Here is a 27,624-nt window from a genome sequence, read left to right as displayed (position 1 = left end):
GGTACCACAATGAGCATTTGACAAAATCTGATGATTATTAGACAATCTAACGTTAAATCAGTAAAAATTTGTACTGTGTGAAGGAAACCTCTTCAATTTCTGTAAGATATATTCATTTAAATTGAACTTGGAACATGTTTTTCCATCAAATGGAAATGAATTATCCAGTTATTGACTTGTTAAAACATCCTCTACCTCTACCTCTTGGAAGCTAGATATAAGCCTCAGCTGGCAAAGCGGGAAGGAATAATTGAACAGGGAAACTTTTTGTTCTCAAAGAATTTCCATGGCCTTAATTCAAGACAGGATTACAGACTCTCACGAGTAAGCAAAACCAACTGTACTAATCTGGGAAATTCATGGCCACCCTGGGAATTAACATATCTAATCCAAGTCACCAGGAGAACCATGGTCTATTATCAATTAACACTCAAACAACAGGAAAATGATGAAAGCATTATAATACAAAACAGACACAATAAAGCGATTCTCCTGGATATTTCTTCAGGGTTGGGTTGCTTACACTCCCCTGGAATGAAGGAATCTCTAAGGAGGAAGGATTCCCACCTCCCTACTTCCTTCCCAACTGTCAGACTCCAACGGCTCCTCTCCTGCGTAATCAGCCTCATAACACTCCCCAGACGCCAATCTTTGATCTCCAGGAGGAACAATGCGGTAACTGTTGCACTATGATAAGGGAAAACTTAACCAGGATCTGGAATTGGGCACCAAGAGCTAGAGGACTAGGGAGGTTTCATGACAACCGTGGTGGCCAGAGGGCTGTGGGAAAGCTGGACGATCCTAGAAGGCCTAGAAACTAAATAGTTGGGGATTTGTTGCGTGTCGGCTTTGCTCGAGCGGCTGGGAGCAGCGCCCTCCAGCACAAGCTGCGGACTACATTTCCCAGACGGCTTTGCTCGCTGGGCTGCAGTACTAAGATTAGGGCGTGTCTGGGAGGAGCCGCACGGTCCTCGAGCGCTGCTGGGGCATCTCGCTCCGCTCCTACCTAGACACACCGCAGCCGTCCGGCATGATGATCGGGGTCCTGCTGCTCCTGCTCCTCCTTCTACCCCTTTTCCTGTACATCGCTGCACCCCAAATCAGGTCTGTGCAAATGTATTGCCTTCTCTTGAGAAGAATTCAGGAGGACGCTAATCCTCACCGAACCTCTGTTTCCAGAAGAAGGAAAAGGAAAATCCCTGGGGGCTTTCCAAGTAGGTCGAGGCCGGATGTTCGATTGGTTGGAGGAGGTTCAGCTGTCCTGGATACAGGGGAACGAGATCAGGAGACCCCAGGCGGTGGGAAGGGGCTGTAGTCCGGCTCACCTGACTCTCTTTCTCCCGATCATTATTTTCGTCTCAGAAACCCTTGCTTTCTGCTCGAGAGAACCCTGAGTGCAAGGCTACCCTCAGACCCTTAAGTTATCAGCATTGGGAGATTTCAGACCCTAAAGTGGGGTGTGGACCTTAACACTCATTTTCCCCTTAGCTCCCACGCCTTGAACCAGCCCTATCTATCGTCTTGCTTCCAGCCTTGAAGTACGGTGGAGCGATTCGACCTTTTGCTCTCTGAAACTCTGTCGGTGGGAATCGTGCGGTTTGCCGGCCCGTTGCTTGCTCTCTTGTTGCAGATAGATTCGCCTTTTTTCTGGGCGGATGTTGTAGAGGAAAGAAACGGAAGGGTTTCATCATGAGCCGCATTGTGCCTTCAGAGCAGGAGTATCTGGGGGACCTGAATCGTGCCCAGGGTTTGGGGGTGAGGCCGAGAGGAATGAGGGTCGTGGTCCCGGACCTGGTGACAAATCAGCCAATGGCTGGCTAAGTGCGGCAGAGAATCGGAGAAGAGCTGCACTATGGGCGCCTGCTGATTGGTTCTGAGTAAATCACCAGTAGTGACGGTGAACGGGAGACAGAAGAGACAGTCCTTCCTCGGGGGCGGGGGGCGGGGTGGTCACCATCCACCCTCGCGCTCCTCTTTTACTTTTATTTTTCCTCCCTTCTGAACGCCTAGTGCTCCCACTCAGATGAGAACGCTTTGTATTTCTTTGCACCACAAGATCCTTTTACCCAAATAGAATCTCAGTGAAAAGTTAAGCCTGAACTGAAAATAGTGCTCACACCGCTGCGAGATTTTTCTCAGGAAGATTTTTACTGCAACCTTTATACTCCTCAGCCACTTGGCTAGCTCAGGGGAGCTAGCCTAGAGCTGGATTTTTCATAGTTGATTGTTTCTTTCATCCTGTTGGTAAAGAGAAGAAAGAACTCAGTAGAGATCCTGATATGTTGTCGCTCCTGGAGCGAACCCTGAAAGGATGTGAAAAACTGAGCAGGGAGGCTTGTTCTCTAAGGAGGAAGATATCTTTTGATGAGCACCAGTTTGCTTCCTTACGGACTTGTGTGCCCTAAGCAGGTAGTTTTAGTGGCTAGGAGTGTGTGCCTTGCGACTCCCAGTTCAATGAAGAAGGCTGAAATGCTCTTTAAAAGTGCATCTCCTGGTCAACAGATTCTTTTAACTTGAGTCTTGAAATTTGCAGAGAAGAAAAAAAGAACAATCTGAGATATGCTAATCCCTGTTTGTGCATTCATTTCTTTGGAAAAGAAGGGGAGTGGCGTGCTTAGGAACAAGGACACTAATTAAACCAGGACTCAAATCCCAGCTCCTGTTGGTACTGATTTATGTCTTTTCTTTGTCTTATTTTTAATTGTGTGTATGTGCGTGTTTCTGTTTGCTTTACTGCAGCAAACAAACTTCCATAATTTTAACTTTTTGTATTGGATTAGCTGCAAATCAAGGCCAAAAAGTGCCAGTTATGGACAGATTGTCGTAAGTGGACCAGTTCTTGCTTCTTCTAGGCTGAGTCTTATGATTCCCTAAGCCTGTCAAAGGGCTCAAATTGAAGCCAGGTGCCTGGATAATCAAATACTTACCCAGTTCTTGTACTGCAGGGGGCAGCTCTAAGGTTTGCCCTTAAAATAGAATCGTTTTTGTTCCCAAGAGAGAAGCAGAAAATGTTTGAGCAAAAGCCCTTGAGCAAGAGCAGAAAATTTTTCTTCAGTCTTCCTTAAATCTATAAAATGACAGCACTAGAAAGAACCAAAGCAAACTCTAGTCTTGCGATTGGAAGACATGGTAGTTACAGGAACCTCTGGCTAAGACAGGAACGAAGAACTGATGAGCTCTCCTTCTCTACAGGAAAATGCTGTGTAGTGGGATGTGTACATCAACTGTCCAGCTTCCTGGGAAGGTAGCTGTGGTCACTGGAGCCAACACGGGCATTGGAAAGGAGACAGCCAAAGAACTGGCTCAAAGAGGCAAGCTCATCTGCTTCTAATTCCCTCCTGCCATTTTATCCCTCACAAGGGGATGCGGGGGATGCTTATTACTCCCTCCCAGTCTTGGAATTCAAGAACTTTACAAGTGTCCCACAGATTCACTGCTCTGAACCTAGTATAATGCTCTCTGTATAATGGACACTTCGTATTTTGGTTTATTTTTCTTTCGTTGTTGTTGTTGTTCATCAAATACCCCTGTCATGAAGTAGGCATAAAATTCCCATAAAAAAAAAAATGTAGGGGCACCTGGGTGGCTCAGTGGGTTAAGCCTCTGCCTTCGGCTCAGGTCATGATCTCAGTGTCCTGGGATCGAGCCCTGCATCGCAGAGAGCCCGCTTCCCCCTCTCTTTCTCTGCCTGCCTCTCTGCCTACTTGTGATCTCTGTCAAATAAATTAATAAAACTTTTTTTTTTAAAGTAGAAAATGACATTTATAAGTCTGTAGGTCTATAGTGTCCACTCAAAAGCAGAGCTGACAGTGTGTCTCTTTTATGTATTTGTTGACAGGTGCCCGTGTGTATTTAGCATGCCGGGATGTGCAAAAGGGGGAATCAGTAGCCAGAGAGATCCAGCTCATAACGGGGAATCAACAGGTATTCGTGCGGAAACTGGACTTGGCTGATACGAAATCTATTCGAGCCTTTGCTAAAGACTTCTTAGCAGGTAAGTACAGAACTGGAGATTATGTTGTTGATCTTGCAATCAACATGGCAGTCTTGGTTAAAGGAAAAGAGCCTTCTCTTTAATACATAGAAATACTAGATAAATTATAATAAAAAATTTCATTCATAGCTGAACTCCTTAATAACAAGAGGGAATCCTCAAGAAGCAGCAACAAAAAAGGAGTTTAAAGAGTCATAGCAGTGCATAAGAACTAAAGCCAAAAACCTCACAAGGAAAGGAGAATGAGGCCTCAGGCCCTGAGAGTGGGGAGCTGTATCTTGGGCTTCCATAAGGTTGAGGCTCACAAAAACTCATCAGGTCCATGGTATGGGGGCTTAAAAAAAAAAGTAGGCCATCAGATCCAAGACATGGCAAAGAAGTTTATCTTCTCTTTAGGACATGGTGGTTAGAGAGTCAACTGCAAGATATTAGAACCTCAAGTTGGCATCATCTGTGGGGGGGAGAATTTATTACATCATCAGTGTAAGAATCTTGAGCTGAGGAGCTAACATAAAACCCTGTAGTAACACATCAAAATCAGACCCAAGAGTACTCTGTAGGCATAACCCCTCACAACACATGGATCTTGGCCTCCCAAGGTAAAAAATGTCTATAGATATGAGCTCATAGTTAGAAATTACAAATTACGTGAGAAAATAAACCACGAAAAGAGTTGCCAGATGCAACAAAGAGTTGAAGCCAGTACAGAACTCCTTTTGGAGTTCTCCAGTGGCATGGGGTGTGTACAGAACAGCCTGTTGGTTCTTGCTTTGACTCTTCTGATTCAGCTTGGGAAGTCCTTCTACTAGGAGAGGTGAACAGAACATTTTCCCCCAAAGCAGTGAGTGAGTAGCTCCTTAAATGGAAAGATCGGAAAGGCAACTTGGTTGTGTAAGATGGAATTTTGCTCTGTAGTAGGTAAACAATGAAAGTCTTAAACAATGAAAAATGATACAATCCACATATGAAGGAGAAATGGAGGAAGATTAAAGTAAGTTATGCATCCCCATTTTCAAATCCCGGATGTAAGGCAGATTTCTCAGATGTAACTGCTGTGGCTGGCTGCTTCCCCATCACATCTCCTCTTCCCCTGCAGAGGAGAAACATCTACACATTTTGATCAACAACGCAGGAGTGATGATGTGTCCCTACTCTAAGACAGCAGATGGCTTTGAGATGCACATGGGAGTCAACCACTTGGGTAAGAAATCTGGTCTCATCACCAAACTAGAAGCCGCTTAAAGTTCTTCTTGGAAAACCTAGGGGTCAGACTGAGCTGCCTCTGGGCCCTAAGAGACCATAAGTGGATAGTGAATACTCTGGTCCTTCTGTGATAGCTCAGAGATAAACTTAGGCCTCCTCGAGGTGCCACCCACTTTTTAATTTGCGATCCAGATTCAACTTACCTTGGGGCCTTTTTGAACAGCTTCACTGGACTGGGGGCTGTGTTGTTTTCTTTGTGGGGAACCTTATGACCAGCATCAGGCAGAGGCTGCTTGCTCTTAAAGAGTATTATTAATCCAAGTTGGAAGGAGACAAGAGTTCATATTCACATAATCCAGCCCCCCCACCCCCGGGGAGAGATGGCTGTCCTATTTCCCCAAACCCTCCCTGAGCTTGTTCTGCAGTTTATAATGAATTAATAAGGCAAAAAGCCTTGTTCCTGTGTTCTTTCCAGGGCTCACTATGACTCCCTTCACCCTGGCATTGGCCCTGAACTCTGTTAATTCTAGTTTTTCCCATAGGTCACTTCCTCCTGACCCATCTGCTGCTAGAGAAGCTGAAGGAATCGGCCCCATCAAGGATAGTGAATGTGTCTTCCCTAGCACATCACCTGGGAAGGATCCACTTCCATAACCTTCAGGGCGAGAAATTCTACCATGCGGGTCTGGCCTACTGTCATAGCAAGCTAGCTAACATTCTCTTCACCCAGGAACTGGCTCGGAGGCTCAAAGGTAGGCTTAGAAGAAGTAATTATAGAGATACCAGTCAATGGAAAGTAGCAAAAATACCGTTTTCTGGAGCCCATTCCCTGGACAAACCTGCTGCCGTGACTATAACTGGGTATTATTTTAGTAAATAGACCACAGCTGAATATTGGAGGTGGCTGGCAGGAGATGGAGACATTCTGACTTTGAGTCGTAAGGCTTGACTTTTAGTACTTACTGGCTGTGCGACCTGCAACAAGTTTCTTAACTTTTCCAGACTTATTTCCTCATAAGTAAAATAGGACTACTTTATAGGTTATTGTCCTCATTAAGTCAGGCCTCACAATCAAGCAAGGTGTTTTACTCATAATGAGACTAGATAGAAGGGAAGGACCTGGGGGCTTCTGAGTGGCTCAGTGGGTTAAGCGTGTGGCTCTTGGTTTTGATTTAGGTCATGGTCTCAGGTTGTGAGGTCAAGCCCTGGGTCTGGCTCTGGGCTCAGTGCAGAGTCTGCCTGAGATTCTCTCTATCCCCCTCTCTGCCCCTCCTGCACATGTGCTCTTTTGCTCTCTAAAATAAATAAATAGGGGCGCCTGGGTGGCTCAGTTGGTTGGACGACTGCCTTCGGCTCAGGTCATGATCCGGAGTTCCGGGATCGAGTCCCACATCTGGCTCCCAGCTCCATGGGGAGTCTGCTTCTCCCTCTGACCTTCTCGCTCATGCTCTCTCTCTCACTGTCTCTCTCTCAAATGAATAAATAAAATCTTTAAAAATAAATAAATAAGTAAGTAAGTAAGTAAATAAATAAAATCTGGGGGAGGGGGGAAATGGCAGAGGGAGGGACCTGAGCTGGTACTAGATACAACCAGTAGGATAAAAAAGGTCCTGGGACTCTGGGGGTGGTGGTGGCGGGGGAGTGTCTTACTTAGACACAAGGTTAAATAAGAGAGAAATGTATGCTTGAAGAGGGGAGTCTTCAGTCACAAATATACAAAGGTCCTTAACACTGTCTACTCTGAATTTTCGATAAAGAAGGGTAATCCAGGGTGGACTCCTAGAGTCGCTTAGGAGTTGAGGCAGGCAGAATTTTGGCTAGGAATCAGACATAGGAGCCCGACTGTTGATATGGGATCATCAAGCTACATGGAGATTAGATGGGTTACAGAGTGGGTGGGATGAGGCATCTCGGGATATTGAGAAACATTCCAGGCAGATGAAGAGAATGCACAGAGGTCTAGATTCAGTTTGAGTAACTGAGAGGCTGCTATGATTAAAATGTAGAAAGCAAAGGGAGCAGAGGTCTGAACTGAGACAGTGGACAGAGTCAAAACCCTTAGAGTCTATGGTAAGAACTTTAGTGGAAGAGCAGGAAAGAACCTTCAGAATGAAAGCCTTTTTAAAATGGGGACCAGAGTGTGTGCAGCAGGTGATTTCTGTAGTCTAGGTGAGAAGTGAGGGTGTCCTGGACTAAAGTGGTGGAGATGGAGGGTAGTGTACACTCCTAAGAGATAGTTACGATGGGAAACCCCCAGGGCTTGTTGACGGATATGTGTGGTAAGGTGGGGAATGGTCAAGAACTGGTCTGTGTGCCTGCCTGATTGGGAGTTATGGAACACTGCAAGATCCAGGTTTGGCCTTTAAAATATGAAATTAGTTTGGGGCCTCTGTGTCAGCATTACTATGGGTCATCTAGAGAAGGTATCAAGGTATCAAGGGACATCTGGGTGGCTCAGTTGGTTAAGCATCTGCCTTCGGCTCAGGTTATGATTCCAGGGTCCTGGGATTGAGCCCCGCATTGGGCTCCCTGCTCAGTGGGCAGCCTGCTTCTCCCTCCGCCTGCTGCTTGTGCGTTCTCTCTCTCTCTCTCTGACAAATACATAAATAAAATCTTAAAAAAAAATAGAGTAGATGTCAAGTTGGAAATAATTTATGTCCATAGTCCTTTATCTGCAATCATGAAATCCACAAAGACCTGAGAATTTTTTCAGAAGCTTGACTCCAAAGCTCATTTAGCAGCAAAACCTCCCTTGTATCAGGGAGATTAGGTAATAAGAAATATATGTATCTGTGTCATATTATTTTTCTAAAACCAATAGAAATTTGGAAACCTCTCTGGCCCCAAGGTTCTAGTGAGGAACTGGGGACCTCACCAGCACATGCCTAAGTGTCATTTAGCACTTACCATGTACCAGAGACTATCGAGTCTCTTATAGATATGAATCCATTTAATCCTCCAAACCACCATGTGAGGTGCAGGTATTAGGATTATCCCCATTTCAAGAGGAAAGTGAATCGCAACATAGGGAGCTTGCCCAGGGTACAGCTGGGATTCAAAACTGGACAGTCTGACCACAGAGCCCGTGCCCTTAGCCACTCAAAGTCAGCCAAGAGTTCAAAGGAGTACAATGTGCATAAAAATGCATGCCATATAGTTCTAGAGAGGAATTTAGCAAGATATGGGAGCTCCAGCATTTGCAGTTTGGGTAGAAGATGAGGAACTGGTCCAGGAAACTGAGAGGAAGCAACAAGAAAGGTTTGGAAAAACAGAAATGTGGGATCCCAGCAGCCAATAATAAAAAGGCAGCTTTGAAGAAAGAGTGATCCCTAGAGTCAAAGTGTGGGAGAGAGGTTTGACTCCTGGCTCTAGTGTTTCCTTTATTATTATTATTATTATTATTATTTAAGATTTTATTTATCTATCAGAGATAGAGCACAAGCAGGGGGAGCAGCAGAGGGAGAGGGAGAGGCAGGCTTCCCACCAAGCAGGGAGCCCAATGCGGGGCTCGATCCCAGGATCCTGGGATCATGAGCTGAGCCGACGGCAGTTGCTTAGCCAACTGAGCCACCCAGGCACCCCTCTGCTGTTTCCTAACAGTTAATAACCTCTTTGAGCTTTAATCCTAACCTGTGAAATATGGAGGTGTAAGTAACTGTGAGGAGTGCTTATAATACCATTGTGGGAAGGGAGTCTTCCTGGGGTTAAATGTTTATTCACGGACCCTGCTGTCCTCGGCTGTCCAGCAATATCAAGTCCTGCCTTCCTCTCTCTATGGGGCACCCCCATTAGGCTCTGGCGTTACGGCGTATTCTGTCCACCCGGGCACAGTCAAGTCTGAACTGATTCGGCACTCGTCCTTCATGAAATGGATGTGGTGGCTTTTCTCCTTCTTCATCAAGACCCCTCAGCAGGGAGCACAGACCAGCCTGTATTGTGCTCTCACGGAAGGACTTGAGATTCTAAATGGGCATCATTTCAGGTATGAATGTGTCTGTTTTTGAAGATGGGGTTTTTATGGCTCAAGGGAAATAATCTGGATTTGTCTGGTATACTGTACTTCCTACATTGTGTGGCATAGCTTATGTCTTTTTATGTTTTTACCCTGTAGTAAAGGGGTTGACTCATTTGCATTTTTCATGGTACTGCTGGGTTTGGTTTTCTCTGTCTTTTATGATGTTTTCTGGTTGTTTCTGTTCTTCCTACCTTTTGTTATATCCGTCGAGTTTTCTTTGTTCCTTTTTGAACTCCGTGTTCAATTTTTCCCCCTGTACCTTAGAAAGAATTTGAGGGGTGCCTGGGTGGCTCAGTCGTTAACTGTCTACCTTCAGCTCAGGTCATGATCCCAGGGTCCTGGGATCAAGCATTGCATCAGGCTCCCTGTTCAGCAGGAAGCCTGCTTCTCCCTCTCCCACTTCCCCTGTTTGTGTTCCCTCTCTCTTGCTGTGTCTCTGTCAAATAAATAAAATCTTTTTTTTTTTTAAAGATTTTATTTATTTATTTGACAGAGAGAAATCACAAGTAGGCAGAGAGGCAGGCAGAGAGAGAGAGGAGGAAGCAGACTCCCTGCTGAGCAGAGACCCCGATGCGGGACTCGATCCCAGGACCCTGAGATCATGACCTGAGCCGAAGGCAGCGGCTTAACCTACTGAGCCACCCAGGCGCCCAAATAAATAAAATCTTAAAAAAAAAAAAAGAAGAAGAATTTGAATCTGTATTTCTCTATTATCTTCAGGACTAAAATAGTATCAATGGACTCCCTTCATGATTAAGTGAAGACTTTTAAAACTTTTTATTATAGAGAACTTTGAATATGTATAGTAGTAGATAAAACAGTTGAACCCCCATATACCCATAATATAGTCTCAACAACCATTAAGCCATGGCCAGTACTCCCCCTTCCCCATGCACCAGCCCTTCCCATATCTTTTCCCTCTCATATTATTTTTAAGCAGGTCTCAAGCATCATATTAGATTGAAATTTTAGGGGCACACCTGGATGGCTCAGTCAGCTAAGCCTCTGCCTTTGGCTCAGGTCATGATCGCAGGGTCCTGGGTTTGAGCCCCATATCAGGCTCCCTGCTCAGTGGGGAGCCTTCTTCTCCCTCTCTCTCTGCCTGCTGCTCCCCTGCCTGTGCTTTCTCTCTCTGTCAAATACATAAATAAAATCTATTTAAAAATTGAAATTTTAGCATGTTCTTACCTCCCCCTTCAAGATTTTATGGAAATAACTTGAAATTTTAGAGAAAGTGCTGTAAATAAATTAAAATTGGAACGAAATGTAGAGAGATCATGAAAGGCCCATAATGCCAGGCTTGGAAAGGAGGCACAGAAGTTGTTCCAGTAGAGAGAGAAATAATCTGCACAGAGAAACATCCCTGGTTACTTTGCTTGATGAATGAATAAATAACCCAAGTGAGAGAGAATGAATTCCGGATTTAGGGTAATGATAGTTGGAACACGAAGAAGGGTTAAGTGGGAGAGGCCCTGAAAAGGTGGAATTTTTATGGCTTAATGACGAAATGAGTAAGGGGTCTGGGAAGAGTTAGTGACCTGGGATCAAGCCTGACTTACTTGGAGACTGATGATGACATCAACTGAGACAGCAGACTTGGAAAAATCATGGGTAGAGCTTAGAGTTCTTTGATTCCAGAGCAGTGGAAATAGACGCATGCTAACTTAAGCAAGAAGGGAATTTATTAAAATATGGGCGTTCTCCTAAGAACAAAAGAGAAGACTGAAGAGCCAGGCTTAGAACAGACAGAGTGGCCAGTCAGCTAGCTGGGGCACTGCTGCTGGAATGAGTATAAGCCAGTTATCCTCAGTCTTTGTTTTGTTGCTCACTATTCCCCTCTAGCAAGGAAGCTCTACATCTTCCATCCTCTCATCCTTACTCCCTTGGTTAGACAGAGACAGGCACTCGATTAATGGGGTCTTCATACTGTGGGAAAGAGGTCATTCCTCAGAAAAGGATCAGGTTGCTGTTGTGAAAAGAATGTGGAAGGGGGGTGGGGCGCCTGGGTAGCTCAGTCGGTTAAAAGGTTAAGTCTGAGTAATGATCTCAGCTCAGATCTTAATCTCAGGGTTGTGAGATCGAACCTTACATCAGACTCCATGCTGGGCATGGAGGAGGCTCTCCTCCTCCCTCTGCCCCTCTCCCCCTCCCTTTGCCCTTTTCCCTCCTTAAAAAAAGGAAAAAAAAAAAAAAAGAATGTGGAAAGGATCGGTTGCCCACTACGTAGTAAACCTGGCTCTGTCCATGTTCCATAAGACTCCATGTGAGTAGAAGTGTATAGTGCAGATAGCTGGAAATGTACAGCTAAAATCCAGAGAGATAAATTTACATAGTTTTATATACTAGAATGATTTTCTATGGGTGACTGTTTTCTTCTTCCCTGGAGATTTTGAGGTTTTGACTGAATAGCTTAAAGCAAGTGAGCCTCAAATCCATGACATAGTAATTATTTAATTGACTTTTGAAGAGCCTTTCCAGTGCCATGGATTCCTAATTTTAAGCATTGGAGGCTTAAACTGTGTTGCAACTGTGTTGACCACAGTCAAAAAATGAACATAAGTCTGTCTTGACTGAAGCATTAGAAACTTTGCACTAGACAACAATTCTATTTTTTCTCTCTATGGATCTGCCTGTACTGGACATTTCCTATCAATGCAGTTATAGTAGTGGCCTTTTGTGACTGGCTTCTTGCTAAATTAGCAGAATGTGTCCAAGGTCATCCACCCCAAAGCATGTACCAGTACATCATTCCTTTAGTTGCTAAATAATATTTCATTTTTGGATATACCACATTTTATTTATCCGTTTATCAATTGGGGACATTTGGGTTATCACTTTTTGGTTAGTTGAATAATAATGCTGTGATATTCATGTACAGATTTTTGTATGGTGATTTCTCTTGGTTTATATACCTAGAAATTGAATCCCACTGAAATATGGGTCATATGTCAACTCTGCTTAACTGTTGAGGAACTGTCAGATTGTTTTCCCAAGTGGCTGCACCATTTCGTGTTGCCACCAGCAGGGGCTGAGGGTCCTAATCTCTACACACCCTTCCTTACACTTATTATCTGTCCTTTTGATTTTAAGCCCACCTGGTAAGCATGGAATAATTTTTCTACTCAAGTGTTTCTAGTTTTTCTCATTATGGTTTTCATTTGCATTTTCCTGCTAATGATATTAAGCATCTTTTCATGCGCTTACTGTCCATTTGTTTATCTTTGTTGGAGAAACATTTATTCAAATCCTTTGCCCATTTTTAAAATGGATCACTATCTTTTTATTATTTAATTGTAACAGTTCTTTACATAGTTATAAATATATATATATATACATATATATATATACAGTTCTTTATATAGTCTGGATGCAAGTCCCTTATAAGATTTGTGATTTATAAATATTTTCTCCCATTCTTTGGTTTGTCTTTTTACTTTCTTTATGGTATCTTTTGAAGCAGAGAAGTTTTGATGAAGTCTAACTTACCGATTTTTTCTTTGGTCACTTGTGCTTTTGGTGCCATGTCTAAGAAACCATTGCCCAACCGCCTAACTGAAAGTCACGAAGGTTTACTACTATGTTTTCTTCTAACTCTTTAATAATTTAAGCATTACATTTTGGTCTATAATTCATTTTGAATTAATTTTTACATATGGAATGAAGTAGGGATCTGTCTTGACTTCATTTCATTTTTGCATGTAGATATCCAATTGTCCCAGAACTGTTTGTTGAAAAGATTATTCTTTCCATTGAATTTTCTTGGTAGCTGTATTAAAATTCCTTGGGCTGGGGCACCTGGGTGGCTTAGTTGGTTGAGTGTCCAACTCTTGATCTTGATCTTGGCTGTGAGTTCAACCCCCACACTGGGCTCAAAAAAAAAAAAAAAAAAAAATTCCTTAGACTGCTGTAACAGAATATCAGAAACTAATTTTCTCACAGTTCTGGGAACGGGAGTTCAAGATCAAGGTGCTGGCAGGGTTGGTTTCTGGTGAGGCCTCTATGCCTGGCTTACAGAGGGCTGCCTTCTTGCTGTGTCCTCAGATGGCTTTCACTCTGTGTGTGCACACTCCTGGTGTCTCCTCTTCTTATAAGGACACTAGACCTGTGGAATTAGGGCCCTACCTTTATAACCTTACTTGTTATAGATTAGGGATTCTACATATGGGCTTAAGGGGACATGATTCAATCTATAACAAATTTATCAAAAATCAATTGACCATAAATGTAAGGGTACTTCTACACTTTCAGTTCTGTTCTATTCATTTATATGTCTATCCTTAATGCACAGTGTCTTGATTACTATGGCTTTGTAGTAAGTTTTGAAATTGGTCTTTTTATATATACTGATTGATACTTCTCAAAACCCTACTGAAAATACCAGCACCATGACTGTGCTGATGCCATAACCACACGTAAGTAGCTTTTACTCTGGTAATTGAATAAATTTTACAGCATGTCATAAACTACGACACAAGGCACCTTCCTGTCCATTGTGTCATTTGCTGTGTCATATGCAAAGAACATAAGGCATCAATCATGCAGTAGAGGCTACAGAGGCTTACAAAGGCCAGCTCATTTCTAGAGTCTTACAGAGTCTTTGGCTCTCTGTGATGGTCTTTCTGCTCAGCAGTTGCAGGTTGTGCTGGTTTGCTGGTAAGTTTCCTTAAGCAGAAGTACTATACTTACAAGGCTTGTTTTGTAATTGTGAACGTATCTTTAAGTGGTGTTTCTCAAACTTTCATGTGCTTTAGAACCATCTGAAGAAGTGGCTGAAGACAAATTCCTGGGCCTCTGCCCTCCAGATTCTGATTCAGCAGGTTGAGAGGGGGCCTGAGAATTGGCATTTCTAACAAACTCCTTGATGATGCTCCTGCTAGTCCATAACCTACTCTTTGATTAGCAGTGTCTTTATGGACATAGTGTTAAGGATTTGCTTCATGTACTTTTTTCAGACTTGCCAACTTTCCTTTCACCTTCAGAATTTGCTAAGGATGTCCTGGAAGCAGTTCTCTTGAAATAGTATATAACTTCTTACATTGCTTCTTACGTGACTTGACTTAGAAGATTACAGTCCATTTACTCAATCACTTTTCAAAAAACCCTTATTGAATACCCACTGTGTACTAGATGCAGCTAATGAAAAATGAGTAAAATGTTCTTTGAGAAAATTTTCTGGGCAGGGCAGTTTGAATACGCCTCCTGCATTTAATGGGGATTTTGAATTATGGAGATTACAGCAATGAAGAGAAGGTATATGAAACACATAGTACTCTATTATTACATTTCTTTTATGCTATCATCTTTAACCTTCATTTTTTATGAGGCTGGCTTTACTTGTTATTTGAGTTTAAAAACACTTAAAATTGGGGGTGCGTGGGTGGTGCAGTTGGTTAAGTGTCTAGCTGTTGGTTTTGGCTCAGGTCATGATCTCAGGGTCATGAGTTTGAAACCTGCATCAGGTTTCATGCTCAGTGGGGAGTTTGCTTGGGATTCTCTCTCTCCCTTTCCCTCTGCCTTTCTCCTGGTATGCACTCTTTTTCTCTCAAAAATAAATAAATCTTTAAAAAGATTTTTTAAAAAGTTGGGACACCTGGGTGGCTCAGGAGGTTAAGCCTCTGCCTTTGGCTTGGGTCATGATCTCAGGGTCCTGGGATTGAGCCCCGCATAAGGCTCTCTGCTCAGCAGGGAGCCTGCTTCCCTTTCTCTCTGCTTGCCTTTCTGCCTACTTGAGATCTCTCTCTCTCTCTCTGTCAAATAAATAAAATCTTTTAAAAAAAAAATTTTTTTTTTAAAGTTATAATTGCAGTAGGCCAGAAATAGTAAGGTGTTTTTTTGCTGAGCAGAGATTGGGGCTTGATGCCAGGACCCTGAGATCATGAGCTGAAGGCAGAAGCTTAACCCACTGAGCCACCCAGGCACCCCCAGAAATAGTAAGTTTTGAGGGTGGTTTTGTTTTTACCACTCCAAGCATCTGTAACCAGTGTAATCTCAGCAACAAGACACTGTACAAGGTCCTGTGTGAACAGCTGGACATACATAGGTGTCAGGTGAGCACTGATATTAATTAAATATATACATATAAAGGGGAATATAAAGACTAAATGCTATGCATTATATATCAGACATTCTGGTCAGAGGAAGTCTAGTGAGGAGATCTAAACAGTAATTACATTTTCTTTGGGGTAAGGATTAGAGAATGAAGAGAAGACAAAGACTGGCCTTATGAAGTGTATAGAGGACATGTGATCCCTAGGTTGTTTCTCTGTCACATTCCTTGTTCCAGGCAGAGAACAGACTCCATTCATAAACCCTGTGTTTTAAGCCTCTCTCTTTTCCTTCTAGTGACTGCAGTGTGGCGTGGGTCTCTGCCCAGGCTCGGAATGAGACGATAGCAAGGCGGCTATGGGACGTCAGCTGTGACCTGCTGGGCATACCTATGGAATGACGGGTGGTGGCAGGTGGACTCAAGAGAAACCTCCAGCAGACTCCTCAGTACTCCCTGCCAAAATGATTCTCCTTCATGATGGCCAAAACCTCCAGCACAAAGAAAACAAACCTTCCAGGCTTGCCTGCTTGATATCTGATAAAAGCCCAATGTACACTGCCAGATTGATCAAAACACCCTGCATTAATCCAGATAGACTTTGCTCTTGTTATTGCCAGACTTACAGGAGGTATCCTAGGATAAGATTTTCATATGACCTGCAAACTCATATTTGCCTTCTGAAACCTACTACCTGGGAGAATCTTAGCTATGGCAGAGTCAATTTGTGGCAGTTTTGATTAGTTTCTACCAACTTTGTTAACAATATAGTTCCTCCCAGCCACCAGCCAGCTTTTTTTTTTTCAGGAGGGCCGTATTGCAGCCCCAGTTCAACTCCCACAGTCAACAGTGGGTTGGCTCAAGAGCAGGGCTCATCCCTCACCTGCTAAGAAAACCATCATAAACCAACATCTGGATTCTTTCGGGAAACTCTTAACTGAATCTGGATTATGGCATGGGCTTTATCTCCAGCAACCTACAGCCACTGCTGTTAAGACACTTTTACATGTCTGGACCACAGAAGTTTGTGGGGTTGGGAGGAAGGCAGAAATTTGAGGGAAGGCAGAAATAAAAATCAAGTTCAAGCCATCATTTTCCTACTGTTTCTCAGGCCAGCAAGTGGGTAAAGAAAGGAGCAGTACTGGAAGGTAGACCACCTACCTGACTTCAGTTTACGGACCCCAGACCCATGGAGGCCTTCTTGTGCCTTAGTTTCTCTTAGAAAACTGGAAGAAGAAGAGAAAGGCTATTTGGTGATTGTCACTGAGGATATCTTTGTATGTGTTCTTAGGTAGCATGCAATTGGGATTATTTTTACAAAATTTAAAATAGCTACAAAGGATCAGTATTAAACCGGACGCTGGGGCAGGTAAGTGTTCAAAGATGGAGTAAACAGTGTCATTCAGTCTTTTTTTTTTTTTTTAGATTTTATTTATTTATTTGACAGAGAGAGATCACAAGCAGGCAGAGAGGCAGGCAGAGAGAGGAGGAAGCAGGCTCCCCGCTGAGCAGAGATCCCAATGCGGGGCTCAATCCCAGGACCCTGAGATCATGACCCGAGCCGAAGGCAGTGTCTCAACCCACTGAGCCACCCAGGCGCCCCTCATTCAGTCTTTAATACAAATGGGTGGTGCTACAAAGGGAAACACATTGTGTATATGTGGATAACTACTCACCAAAAAGCACATGGGTAGCAGGGAAGAAGTCCAAAAAAGAGAAGAATCCTGGAAGATAATGTGAACAGTGAAGGGACTAGTTAAGGAATAAAACGAACAAACAAACAAAAAAAAACAGCTAAAGATGGCAATACGTAACTATGGAAGAATTACCAAGACTGATCCTACACTGTCTTTAACAAGTGCCAAACAACCAATGTGGTAGAAAAAGACCCCAAACGGGTGCTTGGGTGGCTCAGTGGCTTAAGCCTCTGCCTTGGGCTCAGGTCATGATCTCAGGGTCCTGGGATCGAGCCCCACACGAGGCTCTCTGCTCAGCAGGGAGCTTGCTTCCCCCACCCCCTCTGTCTGCCTCTCTGCCTACTTGTGATTTCGTTGTCAAATAAATAAATAAAATCTTAAAAAAAAAAACCACTAATGAGGTATAGAGATTATTTAAAAAAAAAAAAAAGACCCCAAACCAAAAAACCCCAATTCTTTATTAGGCAAAATTGTCCTAAGGACTGATACTATAATTTATAGCCAATTTAATAATCTTCAGGGCACTTCCTTACATTATTTTGACAAGATTAAAATGTCTGTATGCCAAAAACCTACATTTAATTTGGAGAACTTTTTAAAGATTTTATTTATTTATTTGACAGACAGATCTCAAGTAGGCAGAGGCAGGCAGAGAGAAAGAGGAGGAAGCAGACTCCCTGTGGAGCAGAGAGCCCGATGCAGGGCTCGATCCGAGGACCCTGAGATCACGATCTGAACCAAAGGCAGAGGCTTTAGCCCACTGAGCCACCCAGGTGCCCCTAATTTGGAGAACTTTTATCAAAGGTAATGCTGCCATAGGAAATGGAAGAATCAGTAATGTTCCCATCACTTGTTTGGAGTATGTTATTCTAATAGTTTGTGATTGTCTTGGACTGACAATTACATATTCACTTTGGTGGGGGTAAAGAGTTTTAGGACCACAGTCTTCTCATATTTGTAAATGAATATTCTTTTGTTGAACTTGCTTTGACTTTTAAGGTATATAATTTAGAAATGGTCATTTTATGGAAAAATTGGAAAATTTTAATAATAGTTAAGTAGCATCATTGAACTAATATTTTACTTAATTTATGTTGAACTGTCAATGACAAATAAAAATTTTTTGATTACTATGTTTTTATTCATCAAAATAACTAAGAATTAAATGAAAGTTTAGAGTCAACAGAAAAAAACAAAGTTTAATTATAAGAACATTTTTCATTATTATAGTTATACAATCATTTCTCATTTTTAAGGATAATTTGTCCCCAGAATCTAGCCACAGTACAGCCTCAATTCAGATGTTATAACTTAATGTTGTGTGATAATGTAATTGTTGATTCACCCATTTGTCTACTTGTCTTTTATGGTACTGTTCAAAGATCCCATTTTTCCACATCTTTTTTTTTTTTTTTTTAAAGATTTTATTTATTTGACAGAGATCACAAGTAGACAGAGAGGCAGGCGGAGAGAGAGGAGGAAGCAGGCTCTCTGCTGAGCAGATAGCCCGATGTGGGGCTCGATCCTAGGATCTTGACCTGAGCCGAAGGCAGAGGCTTTAGCCCGCTGAGCCACCCAGGCGCCCCCACACCTCCTTTTTGTACCTGCCCCTTCTCTAACAGTGCTGTGGGACTTAGGACAGTACAGTTCCACTAACTATCTCAGATTTTGCTGTCTCTATACTCAGTGAACATTAGGAGCTCAAAGTATGCGTTCAATCAGTGGTCAATGAATTAGTCTAAGAAAAATAAAGGTCTAGGAGTTATAAATCACATCGTTTCCCCCTGAACAGTCATATATCTTTTAATACGTCTGGGTTGTTTTATATCTTGGGCTGCCAAGCAAATACTTCAGAAAGGGTTTTGAAAAGAAAATCATGAAATAAGTTGAAAATAGGAATTTCCCGTCACTGAACCATGAAAACCCATGAAATGCAGAAAAGGACTTTGTGATTGTTAACACACTACATGATGGGAAAGAGACCTGATGAAGCCGGGCCCGCCTTGCTCACCACATTATAAAATAACCGCGCGCGGAGGGGTTCTTTTATTCAACAACGTAGGCCCAAACCTGGTGTGATGACTACGAGTAACATTGACAAAGACCTGCTGAGTGAAGGAATGCACTAGGCGAGCCCAGACGCGAGAGGCTGAGTGTGTGTTTTGGGAATCACCCTGGAGACCATTTCTGAAAGCACATGACCCTGGTCAGTTGACTTGCCCAGTGAAAGTGCTTTACCGCTCGAGGGCAAGCTGGAACCTGGCCCGGCTAGCTTTCCAGGGCTGAAAGCTACCGTTTAGTCAGGACGCGAACTGAGGAAGTCAGAGCGGCCAAACAATGAGATGACAGTGAAGATAACTTCAGTCGCTTACCGATACCAGACTATATAGTCTGGTCAGTACAACCCACTGCGGCTGTGGCGCCGACAGAACCACCGCCCCCACCAACGCGTGACCACGGACTCCGGCCGTCTTTCGCGCTGAACTACAGCTCCCAGCATGCACTGCAGCGTTCCCCCACCAGCACCCGAAGGCGGAGCCGTCGGGACAGGTCGGCGCGCTGCCCGTCCCGCGGGTCCTCATAGTCCCTTCTGCTGTGGCGCTCTCTCCATTCCAGGACAGGGTATTTCCGGGGTTTCAGGACTGCCTCTAGCCCGGCCCGCTGCCACCCTCTCAGGAATTGTCCGGGCGGGCAGCCAACTCGACTTTCCGTCAGGCTTTCGCGCCCGGCGCTCCCTCAGTGACGGAATGTAGGGAGGGTGGGCATTCCGGCTCGGGAGGACCCCGCCCCGGCCCCGGAAGCGTCTCGTCCTCGGCAGTGGTGGAGGCGGTCGCCGTGATGTCTGCGGGGTTGGGCGGCTGACCGCCCAGATAGGAGCGGGCCCAGTGCCCCAAATCTCGGTGGCCAGTGCTGGAGCGCGGCCTGCGCCATGGCCACCTCCGCCGCCTCCTCAGAGCATTTCGAGAAACTTCACGAGATCTTCCGCGGCCTCCATGAAGACCTGCGAGGGGTGCCGGAGCGGCTCCTGGGGATGGCCGGGACAGGTGAGGCGAGGGCGGGACGAGCCGTGGGGAACTCGGCCCCGCGCGGATCTAGGGAATAAGAGGTGTCCCCCCCCCCCCCACACACACCCTTCTCCTGAACCGGGTCTCTTTTCCCATCGGATGCATGTTCTCAGACACGCCCCCTAGGGTTGGCTGGGTCTCGGCGCTCAGTATTTCCCTGCTACCACTTGAGGGTGCTCGGGGGGTGGTGAACCTCGGAGTGTTGTCTCCTAGGGATTCTTCCTCTTGATCCTGCTGTGCCTTCAAAATTTTCTTGTCTCATGTTCACCCTGGCAAGAAGAGCATAGGAGAATGGTTTCTTTCACTACTGCCTGTACCTTTTATTTTGTGCATTTAAAAGCGTTCTCAAGAGAAGTCTGTAGTTCTCACCCGACTGGCAAAGGATCCATAGCATCAAAAGGGCTAAGCATCAAAAGGAAAAATAACGTTGGGGTTGGTAAAGTATCAGGTTGGGGTAGGGGGGTCTTTAAAGTCAGTATTGTGGGTTTAGGGGTGGTCCTCTTAGGTACTTTTATGCTTAAAATGTTTCCTATTCCTTGATTGCAAAATTCAGCTGGATGCAGACTTTGCCTGCTGGAGTTAGTTTTCCAATTAAATCCCTAGGAAGACCCACCAGGTTCATTGCCACTCAGAACAAATAGATCTTGATGTCAAGGCTGATAAGACTTGGTTTTGTTTTTACTTAAGGTTCAGGGATTGAGAGTGTTTGCTCTGCGAGTTTCCTGAGGTCAGGTGAATTGAATGACTCTAGTGAGAATGCCAGAGAATGTTAGATGTTTCAATTTATCTCAATAAATGTTATTTATTGAAAGAGACTGCTGTGTTCCAGGCACTCTGGTAAATGCTGGTAATATTGCAAATTATTGCAGTGAGGAGACTTACAAATTCTTGTTCTAGTGGGTTGATGATGATATATGAATATTAAGAGGAAAGTAATGCAGGTCAAAGGAAGGAAGGGAGGACTCTAATATTAAATAGGGCGGCTGTGAAAGGCTTTGAGAAGGTGGCATTTGAGCAAGGACTTGAATGAAGAGAGTATGTGAAAATTTGGGAGAAGTGAGTGTGAGGAGGACAGAATAGCATTGCAAAGGTCCTTAAGCAGAAATAAACTTGGTGGGTTCTAGAAGGAGCAAGGAGGCCAGTGTGAAATGGGCAAAGGAGACAGTGGTTATGGATGAGGCTAAATAGAGGTAGGCAGGGCCAGATCTTCTGTGGCCTTATAGACCCAAGTGAAAGATTCACACTTTTTTCTAAATGTGATGGATGCACTTACAGGGTATTGAGCAAGAGAGTGATGGGATCTGATTTACATGGTTGAAAAATAGACATTTTTTCAGCTCAGTGCTGAATTAAATTTTGCAGTGTTCATTTCTGGAAGGGTTTATTAACCCTTAACAGAAAACTGAGTTATGTTCACCTCATCATCTACCTAACCTTCTCATTACTACAAAGGGACAATTAAAAAGGTATGAATGTGGGGCGCCTGGGTGGCTCAGTGGGTTAAGCCTCTGCCTTCAGCTCGGGTCATGATCTCAGGGTCCTGGGATTGAGCCCACGGGGAGCCTGCTTCCTCCTCTCTCTCTGCCTGCCTCTCTGCCTACTTGTGATCCTTGTCTGTCAAATAAATAAATAAAATCTTAAAAAAAAAAAAAAGGTATGAATGTCTACCCAAGAACACAATACTCTTAATAGAAGTTTCAGGAAATAGACTTGGTTGTTTAATGGGTAAATAAATACAATGTACACATATCCATAGGTTAAAAAAAGAATTTCAACAGCTTTCAATCTCTGCTCACTACTTTGTTCACACTGTTAAGTAAATGTTTGTTGAATAAATTGAACTTAGCTGAGCAAACACACAGTGCCTCATCTCTGAATCCTTTTTTCTAGTTCTGAGATTACTTCATAGGCTTTTCAGAGCTTTAATTTCCATCATGAATTATTAGGTTCTGAATAATATACATAATACAGCTGTTGTGTTTGCTCATGTTCTATAAATGAACTCGATCTGGTTCTAAGTAAATACTTAAAAATTATTATGTATTGGTCACTGTCCTGGGCCCTACGAAGTTTCAAGAGTTCTTGCCTTAAATGGGACCAGATTTACAAAAGAGTTTGTGATTGGTCCTAAGATGATTTTGAGACCATAAAGAAAAGGCTTACTTGAGTGTTGGGAGAGGGAAGCTTTGCAGAAAGGAGAACTGAGTATAAGGGGTTGAATGGGAGTTTGCCAGACAGAGGGAAATGGGAAAAAGCAACAACAGAATAGAAAGTTGAATACTCACAGCCAGACAGAGCTTAGGGTATGTGTGGGAGAATAATAGTAGATGAGCAGAGTGAGACACAGCCAGATTGTGAAGGGACCTGTATATCTCATTAAGACATTTGGGTTTCAGGCACCTGGGTGGCTCAGTCGTTAAGCAGCTGCCTTCAGCTCAGGTCATGATCCCAGGGTCCTGGCATTGAGGCCCACATCGGGCTCCCTGCTCCGTGGGAAGTCTGTTTCTCCCTCTCCAGCTCCCCCCTGCTTGTATTCCCTCTCTCTGTTTCTCCCTCTCTGTCAAATAAATAAAAATCTTAAAAAAAAAAAAAAGACATTTGGACTTCTCACAAAGTACTTGACATGGAAAAAGTACTCAGGAGGGGCGCCTGGGTGGCTCAGTGGGTTAAAGCCTCTGCCTGCAGCTCAGGTCATGATCCCAGGATCCTGGGATAGAGCCCTGCATCTGGCTCTTTGCTCAGCAGGGAGCCTACTTCCCTTCCTCTCTCTCTGCCTGCCTCTCTGCCTACTTGTGATCTCTGTCAAATGAATAATAAATAAAAATCTTTTAAAAAAAAAGTACTCAGCAAAACGTTTTATTTGTCAAATATTTATTGAGCACATATTATACAGCCTTTTCTGAGCTAGGTGCAGAAATACAGTAGTCAAAGACACAGACAGTCTTTGCTCCTATGAAATTTAAGTGCAGAAGAGAAAACTTAAAGCAAATATTTGTTTAACTTTCATTCATCCGATATTTACTGAATATTTACTATAAGTCAAAAGCAAATAATTAACCCAAGTATCTTTCTGTATATAATTGTGATCACTGGTCTGGATAAACAAATTACCTATATGGGAAAAAAAAAAAAGACATTTGGGCTTGATATAAAGAATCAGTAAAGAATTTTAAGCAGCTAACTAATATGGTCAGATTTTATTTTAGAAGGGGAATGCTGATGGCTGAACAGAGAATGAAGGAGAAGCATAAGACCCTGGATACAGTGGACCATGTTAGGAGCCTTTGTGGCAATTGTCTGAGTAACATAGGAATCTAGAGTGTCCTAAATCCAATTTCTGAGGCAGAAATTAACCAGACTGATTGGACATGGGGAGTGAGAGGGAAAGATTCAAGGGTATCTGCATTTTCTCACTTGGTCATTGGACTGAATGATAAACTTAAATAAGAAATATAAAAGAGGGAGCACCTGGGTGGCTCAGTGGGTTAAAGCCTCTGCCTTTGGCTCAGGTCATGATCTCAGGTCCTGGGATCGAGCTCTGCCACATCGAGCTCTGCTCAGCAGGGAGCCTGCTTTCCTCTCTCTCTCTCTGCCCGCCTCTCTGCCTGCTTGTGATCTCTCTCTTTGTCAAATAACTAAATAAAATCTTAAAAAAATATATAAAAGAAACATGCTTATTTGGGTTGTAGATGAAAGCATCAGGGTGCTTATAGAATAGAGAGCATAATGTATATCCAGTCTAGCCCTTCAAAGCCTTCAAAGTAGTTCTCTTGACATTAAAAATAACATTAAGGAAGAAGATACTATGTGAATTGAGAGGCAGTATACTATAATATTTAATAGCAAGGATTCTAGAAACAGACTGCTGGGTTCACATCCTGGATCCATCTCTTAGTAGCTGTGTGACCTTGGACAGCTTACTTCAAGCTAACTACTTTGTCTCTTCAAAATGGGGGTAAATCATAGTATTTTTTTTAATAAGGGTTTTGTGAAGATTAAATTATTTAATATATATAAAGCCCTTAAAATACTGCCTGACAAGAGCCATTAGCCATTGTTACTGTTCTTGGAAATTTGGATATTTAGATAAAACCCAAGAATACCAGCTCTGTATGCAGCTATTATGTTGCTCTACTTTCTCTTTTTTCCTAGAGCACTTACCTTCTAATATACTAGACGCTTTGTGTATTTCTGAAGTTAATAGTGTAGTATTTGTCTTCCTTTCACTAGCAGTGTTTTTCAAAGCATGATCCCTGAACCACCAGCATCGCCATCATTTGGGAACTCTTTAGAAATGGAAATTACTGGGTCCCACCCAAGCTTTACCTTATTACTGTTTGAACAGTTTTTTTTTTTTTTTTAAGGTTTTATTCATTCATTTGACAGAGAGGGAGAAGATAGTGAAAGAGGGAATACAAGCAGGGGGAGTGGGAGAGGGAGAAGTAGGGTTCCTGATGAGCGGGGAGCCCAATGCGGAGCTCCATCCCAGGACCCTGGGATCATGACCTGAGCCAAAGGCAGACGCTTAACAACTGAGTCACCCAGGTGCCCCTTAACAGTCTGTTTTAACATTCGTCCAGAGGATTTCTGATTCATGTCAAGTTTGAAAGCAACTGAGCAAAAACCAAGCTCTCTGTTTTCTTCACATCTTTGTTAACACTTGTTATTTCTTATCTTTTTTTTTTTTTTAAAGATTTTATTTATTTATTTGACAGACAGAGATCACAAGTAGGCAGAGAGGCAGGCAGAGAGAGAGGAAGGGAAGCAGGCTCCCTGCTGAGCAGAGAGCCCCGATGCGGGGCTCGATCCCACCCCGGGATCAGGACCCCCGAGCCGAAAGCAGAGACTTTAACCCACTGAGCAACCCAGGTGCCCCTATTTCTTATCTTTTGTTAATAGCCATTCTCTGATAAGTGTGAGGTAGTAGTATCTCATTGTAATTTGATTTGCATTTCCCTGATGTTTGTGATGTTGAGTACCTTTTCTTGTACTGTTGGCTATCTCTAGGACTTCTTTGAAAAAATTCTATACAGATTTTCCACCCATTTTTTAGTTAAATTGTTTAGGGGTTTTGTTTGTTTGTTTGTTTGCCCGCCCTTGAGTTGTAGGAGTTATTTATATATTTTGGATATTAATCCATTATCAGATACATGATTTGCAAATCTTTTCTCCCATTTGGTAAATTGCCTTTTAATTTTGTTGGTGGTTTCCTCTGCTGTGCAGAAGCTTTTTAGTTTGATGTAGTCCCACTTGTTTATTTTTGCTTTTGTTACCTTTTGGTTGTCAAATCCAAAAAAATCATCACTAAGACATGTTGAGGAACTCTTATGTTTTCTTTTAGTTGTTTTATGGCTTTAGGTCTTGCATTCAAGTCTTTGGCCATTTTGAGTTAATTTTGTATATGGTATAAGGTAGTGGTCCATTTCCATTCTTTTGTATTTTTCTGTAAAATTTTCCCCAAACTGTGTATTGAAGAGATTGTCTTTTCCTATGAGATAACACAAATATATAGATACATTGGTCTCTGTCCCTGGTTCCTGCACAGAGTTCCTGAAATCCTTGTCATTTCCTAAGTGATAAGAACACTAGGAGCATCTTTTGTTCTAAGGAGATGACTCTGGATGGCCTCCTGGATGGGGACTGGTCACCAGAAAGACCAACCAGTGATTAGAAGCTTGGATTTCAGCTCTATGCCTTGTCCTCCAGAAAGGGAAGAGGGGCTGAAGTTGGAATTACTAATTGACCATGCCTATGTGAGGAAGCCTCTGTAAAATCCCAGTCATATATAGGGTTCAGGGAGCTTCCAGGTGGGTGAACATATCCAGACCTGGAGGGCGATGCACCCCAGCTCCACAGGAACAGAATCTCCTGCACTCAGGACCCTCCCAGACCTCACCCTGTGTATCTCTTTATCTGGTTGTTCCTCTGTATTCTTTATCATAACCCTTAATAAGTTGGTAAGTGTAAGTGGCCATCTCCCTGAAGCGGGTGAGCATATCTAACAAATTAATTGAGCCTGAAGAGAGTGTCATAAGAACCGCCAATTTGTACCCAAATTGGACAGAAGTTGTGGGTTAACCTGGGGATCTGCTACTTGTCCCTGACATTTAAAGTGTGTGTTTGGGTTGGGGGGTAATCTCGTGAGTCTGAACCCTTAACCTGTGGAATCTAATGCTGTCTCCATGCAAATAGTGACCGAATTAAGTTCAACTGTGGACACTCACTTGGTGTTGTAGAGAATTGTTTGGTGTGGAGAAAAACCTCCATACATTTGGTGACCAGAAGTGAAGTGTTCTATATGAGTAGTAAAGGAGAAACATAAGAAGCATACACGCAGGGTTTTTCTCTGTACAGAGAGAAAGACACAGGAGCGGGAAAGACTGGGTTTTCCCAGTATAGTTTCCCATTGTATATTCTTGACTCCTTTATTGTAAGTTAATTGACTGTGTGTGTATGTTTATTTCTGGTCTGTATTCTATTTCATTGATTTTTTTCATCTGTTTTATTACAGTACCATACGGTTCTGATGACTATAGCTTTGTAATATCCGGAAGCATGATACTTCCAGCTTTGTTCCAGTTGGGGTCTTTTGTGGTTCCATACAAATTTTTGGATTGATTATGCTATTTCTGTGAGAAATGCTTTTGGAATTTTGATAGGGATTGCAAAGTCTGTAGATTGCTTTGGGTAGTATAGACCTTTAGCAGGATTAATTTTTCCAGTCCATTGGCATGGACTATCTTTCCACTAATTTTGTCTCTTCAGTTTCTTTCCTCAGTGTCTTGTAGTTTTCAATATACATGTCTTTAACTTCCTTGGTTAAACTTAGTCTTTTGTTTTTTTTTTTAAGATTTTATTTATTTATTTGAGAGAGAGAGAACAAGAGCTGTGGTAGAGGGAGAGGCAGACTCCCCACTAAGCAGGGAATCTGATGCAGGGCTCGATCCTGGGACTCCAGGATTATTACCAGAGCCCAAGGCAAGACACTTAACTGACTGAGCCACTCAGGCTCCCTAGTGTTTTACTCCTTTTGTTGCAATGGTAAATGCACTGTTTTGTTAATTTCTCCTTCTGATAGCTTATTATTAGTGTATAGAAATGCAGTCAGTTTTTATATATTGATTTTGTATCCTGCAGCTGTACTGAATTTGATTATTAAGTCTGACTGCTTTTTTTGGTGGAGTCTTTAGGGTTTTCTTTTTCTTTTTTCTTTTTTTTTTTAGATTTTATTTATTTATTTGAGAGAGAGCATGAGCGAGGAGAAGGTCAGAGGGAGAAGCATACTTCCCGTGGAGCTGGGAGCCCGATGCGGGATTCGATCCTGGGACTCCAGGATCATGACCTGAGTTGAAGGCAGTCGTCCAACCAACTGAACCACCCAGGCGTCCCTCTTTAGGGTTTTCTATGTATAATATGTCATCTGCAAATAGTGACGGAATTTACTTCTTCCATTCCAGTTTGGATACCTTTCATTTTTTCTTGCTGTTTGCTCTGGCTAGGACTTCAATACTATGTCAAATATAAATGGTGAGAGTGGGCATCATTGTCTTGTTCTTGATAGTAGAGGAAAAGCTTTGAGCTTTATATTCACCAGTGAGTAAGTATAA

At 43.0% G+C, this 27,624-nt stretch overlaps 2 protein-coding genes across 3 annotated transcripts in view; both read left to right on the top strand.

The window, feature by feature from the left end:
- Positions 1–576: 576 nt before the first annotated feature.
- On the top strand, positions 577–17,145 carry RDH11 (retinol dehydrogenase 11). 2 transcript variants are annotated; one of them, XM_004738995.2, is made up of 7 exons: positions 577–675; positions 3,193–3,311; positions 3,839–3,994; positions 5,091–5,195; positions 5,740–5,949; positions 8,990–9,179; positions 15,555–17,145. In XM_004738995.2, exons 1-7 carry the CDS (start codon positions 671–673, stop codon positions 15,655–15,657), a joined length of 888 nt encoding a protein of 295 aa, XP_004739052.1. In that variant the 5' UTR covers positions 577–670; the 3' UTR covers positions 15,658–17,145. The 2 variants fall into 2 exon arrangements, with proteins under 2 accessions (XP_004739052.1, XP_004739051.1); XM_004738994.3 differs by lacking the exon at positions 577–675 and adding an exon at positions 947–1,104.
- A 2,402-nt stretch (positions 17,146–19,547) lies between these two features.
- Positions 19,548–27,624, top strand: part of VTI1B (vesicle transport through interaction with t-SNAREs 1B) — a 30,079-nt gene continuing 22,002 nt past the window's right edge. The window contains exon 1 of the mRNA XM_004738992.3: positions 19,548–19,996. Coding sequence (XP_004739049.1) covers positions 19,882–19,996 — 115 coding nt within the window. The 5' untranslated portion in view covers positions 19,548–19,881. The remainder of the gene's footprint in view (positions 19,997–27,624) is intronic.

Source organism: Mustela putorius, unplaced genomic scaffold (assembly GCF_011764305.1).
Source record: "Mustela putorius furo isolate JIRA1106 unplaced genomic scaffold, ASM1176430v1.1 tig00000129_pilon_pilon_pilon, whole genome shotgun sequence".
Classification (NCBI taxonomy): Eukaryota; Metazoa; Chordata; class Mammalia; order Carnivora; family Mustelidae; genus Mustela; species Mustela putorius.
Note: the sequence above shows the minus strand (reverse complement) of the source record. Positions and strands in the feature narration are given on the sequence as shown.

Excerpts from the sequence above, each read along its gene's own strand:
- RDH11 (XM_004738994.3), top strand. The coding sequence starts at position 1,031 with ATGATGATCGGGGTCCTGCTGCTCCTGCTCCTCCTTCTACCCCTTTTC. Across the intron at positions 3,312-3,838 it reads CAAAGAACTGGCTCAAAGAG|GTGCCCGTGTGTATTTAGCA; the intron begins GCAAGCTCATCT and ends ATTTGTTGACAG. Across the intron at positions 3,995-5,090 it reads TGCTAAAGACTTCTTAGCAG|AGGAGAAACATCTACACATT; the intron begins GTAAGTACAGAA and ends CTTCCCCTGCAG.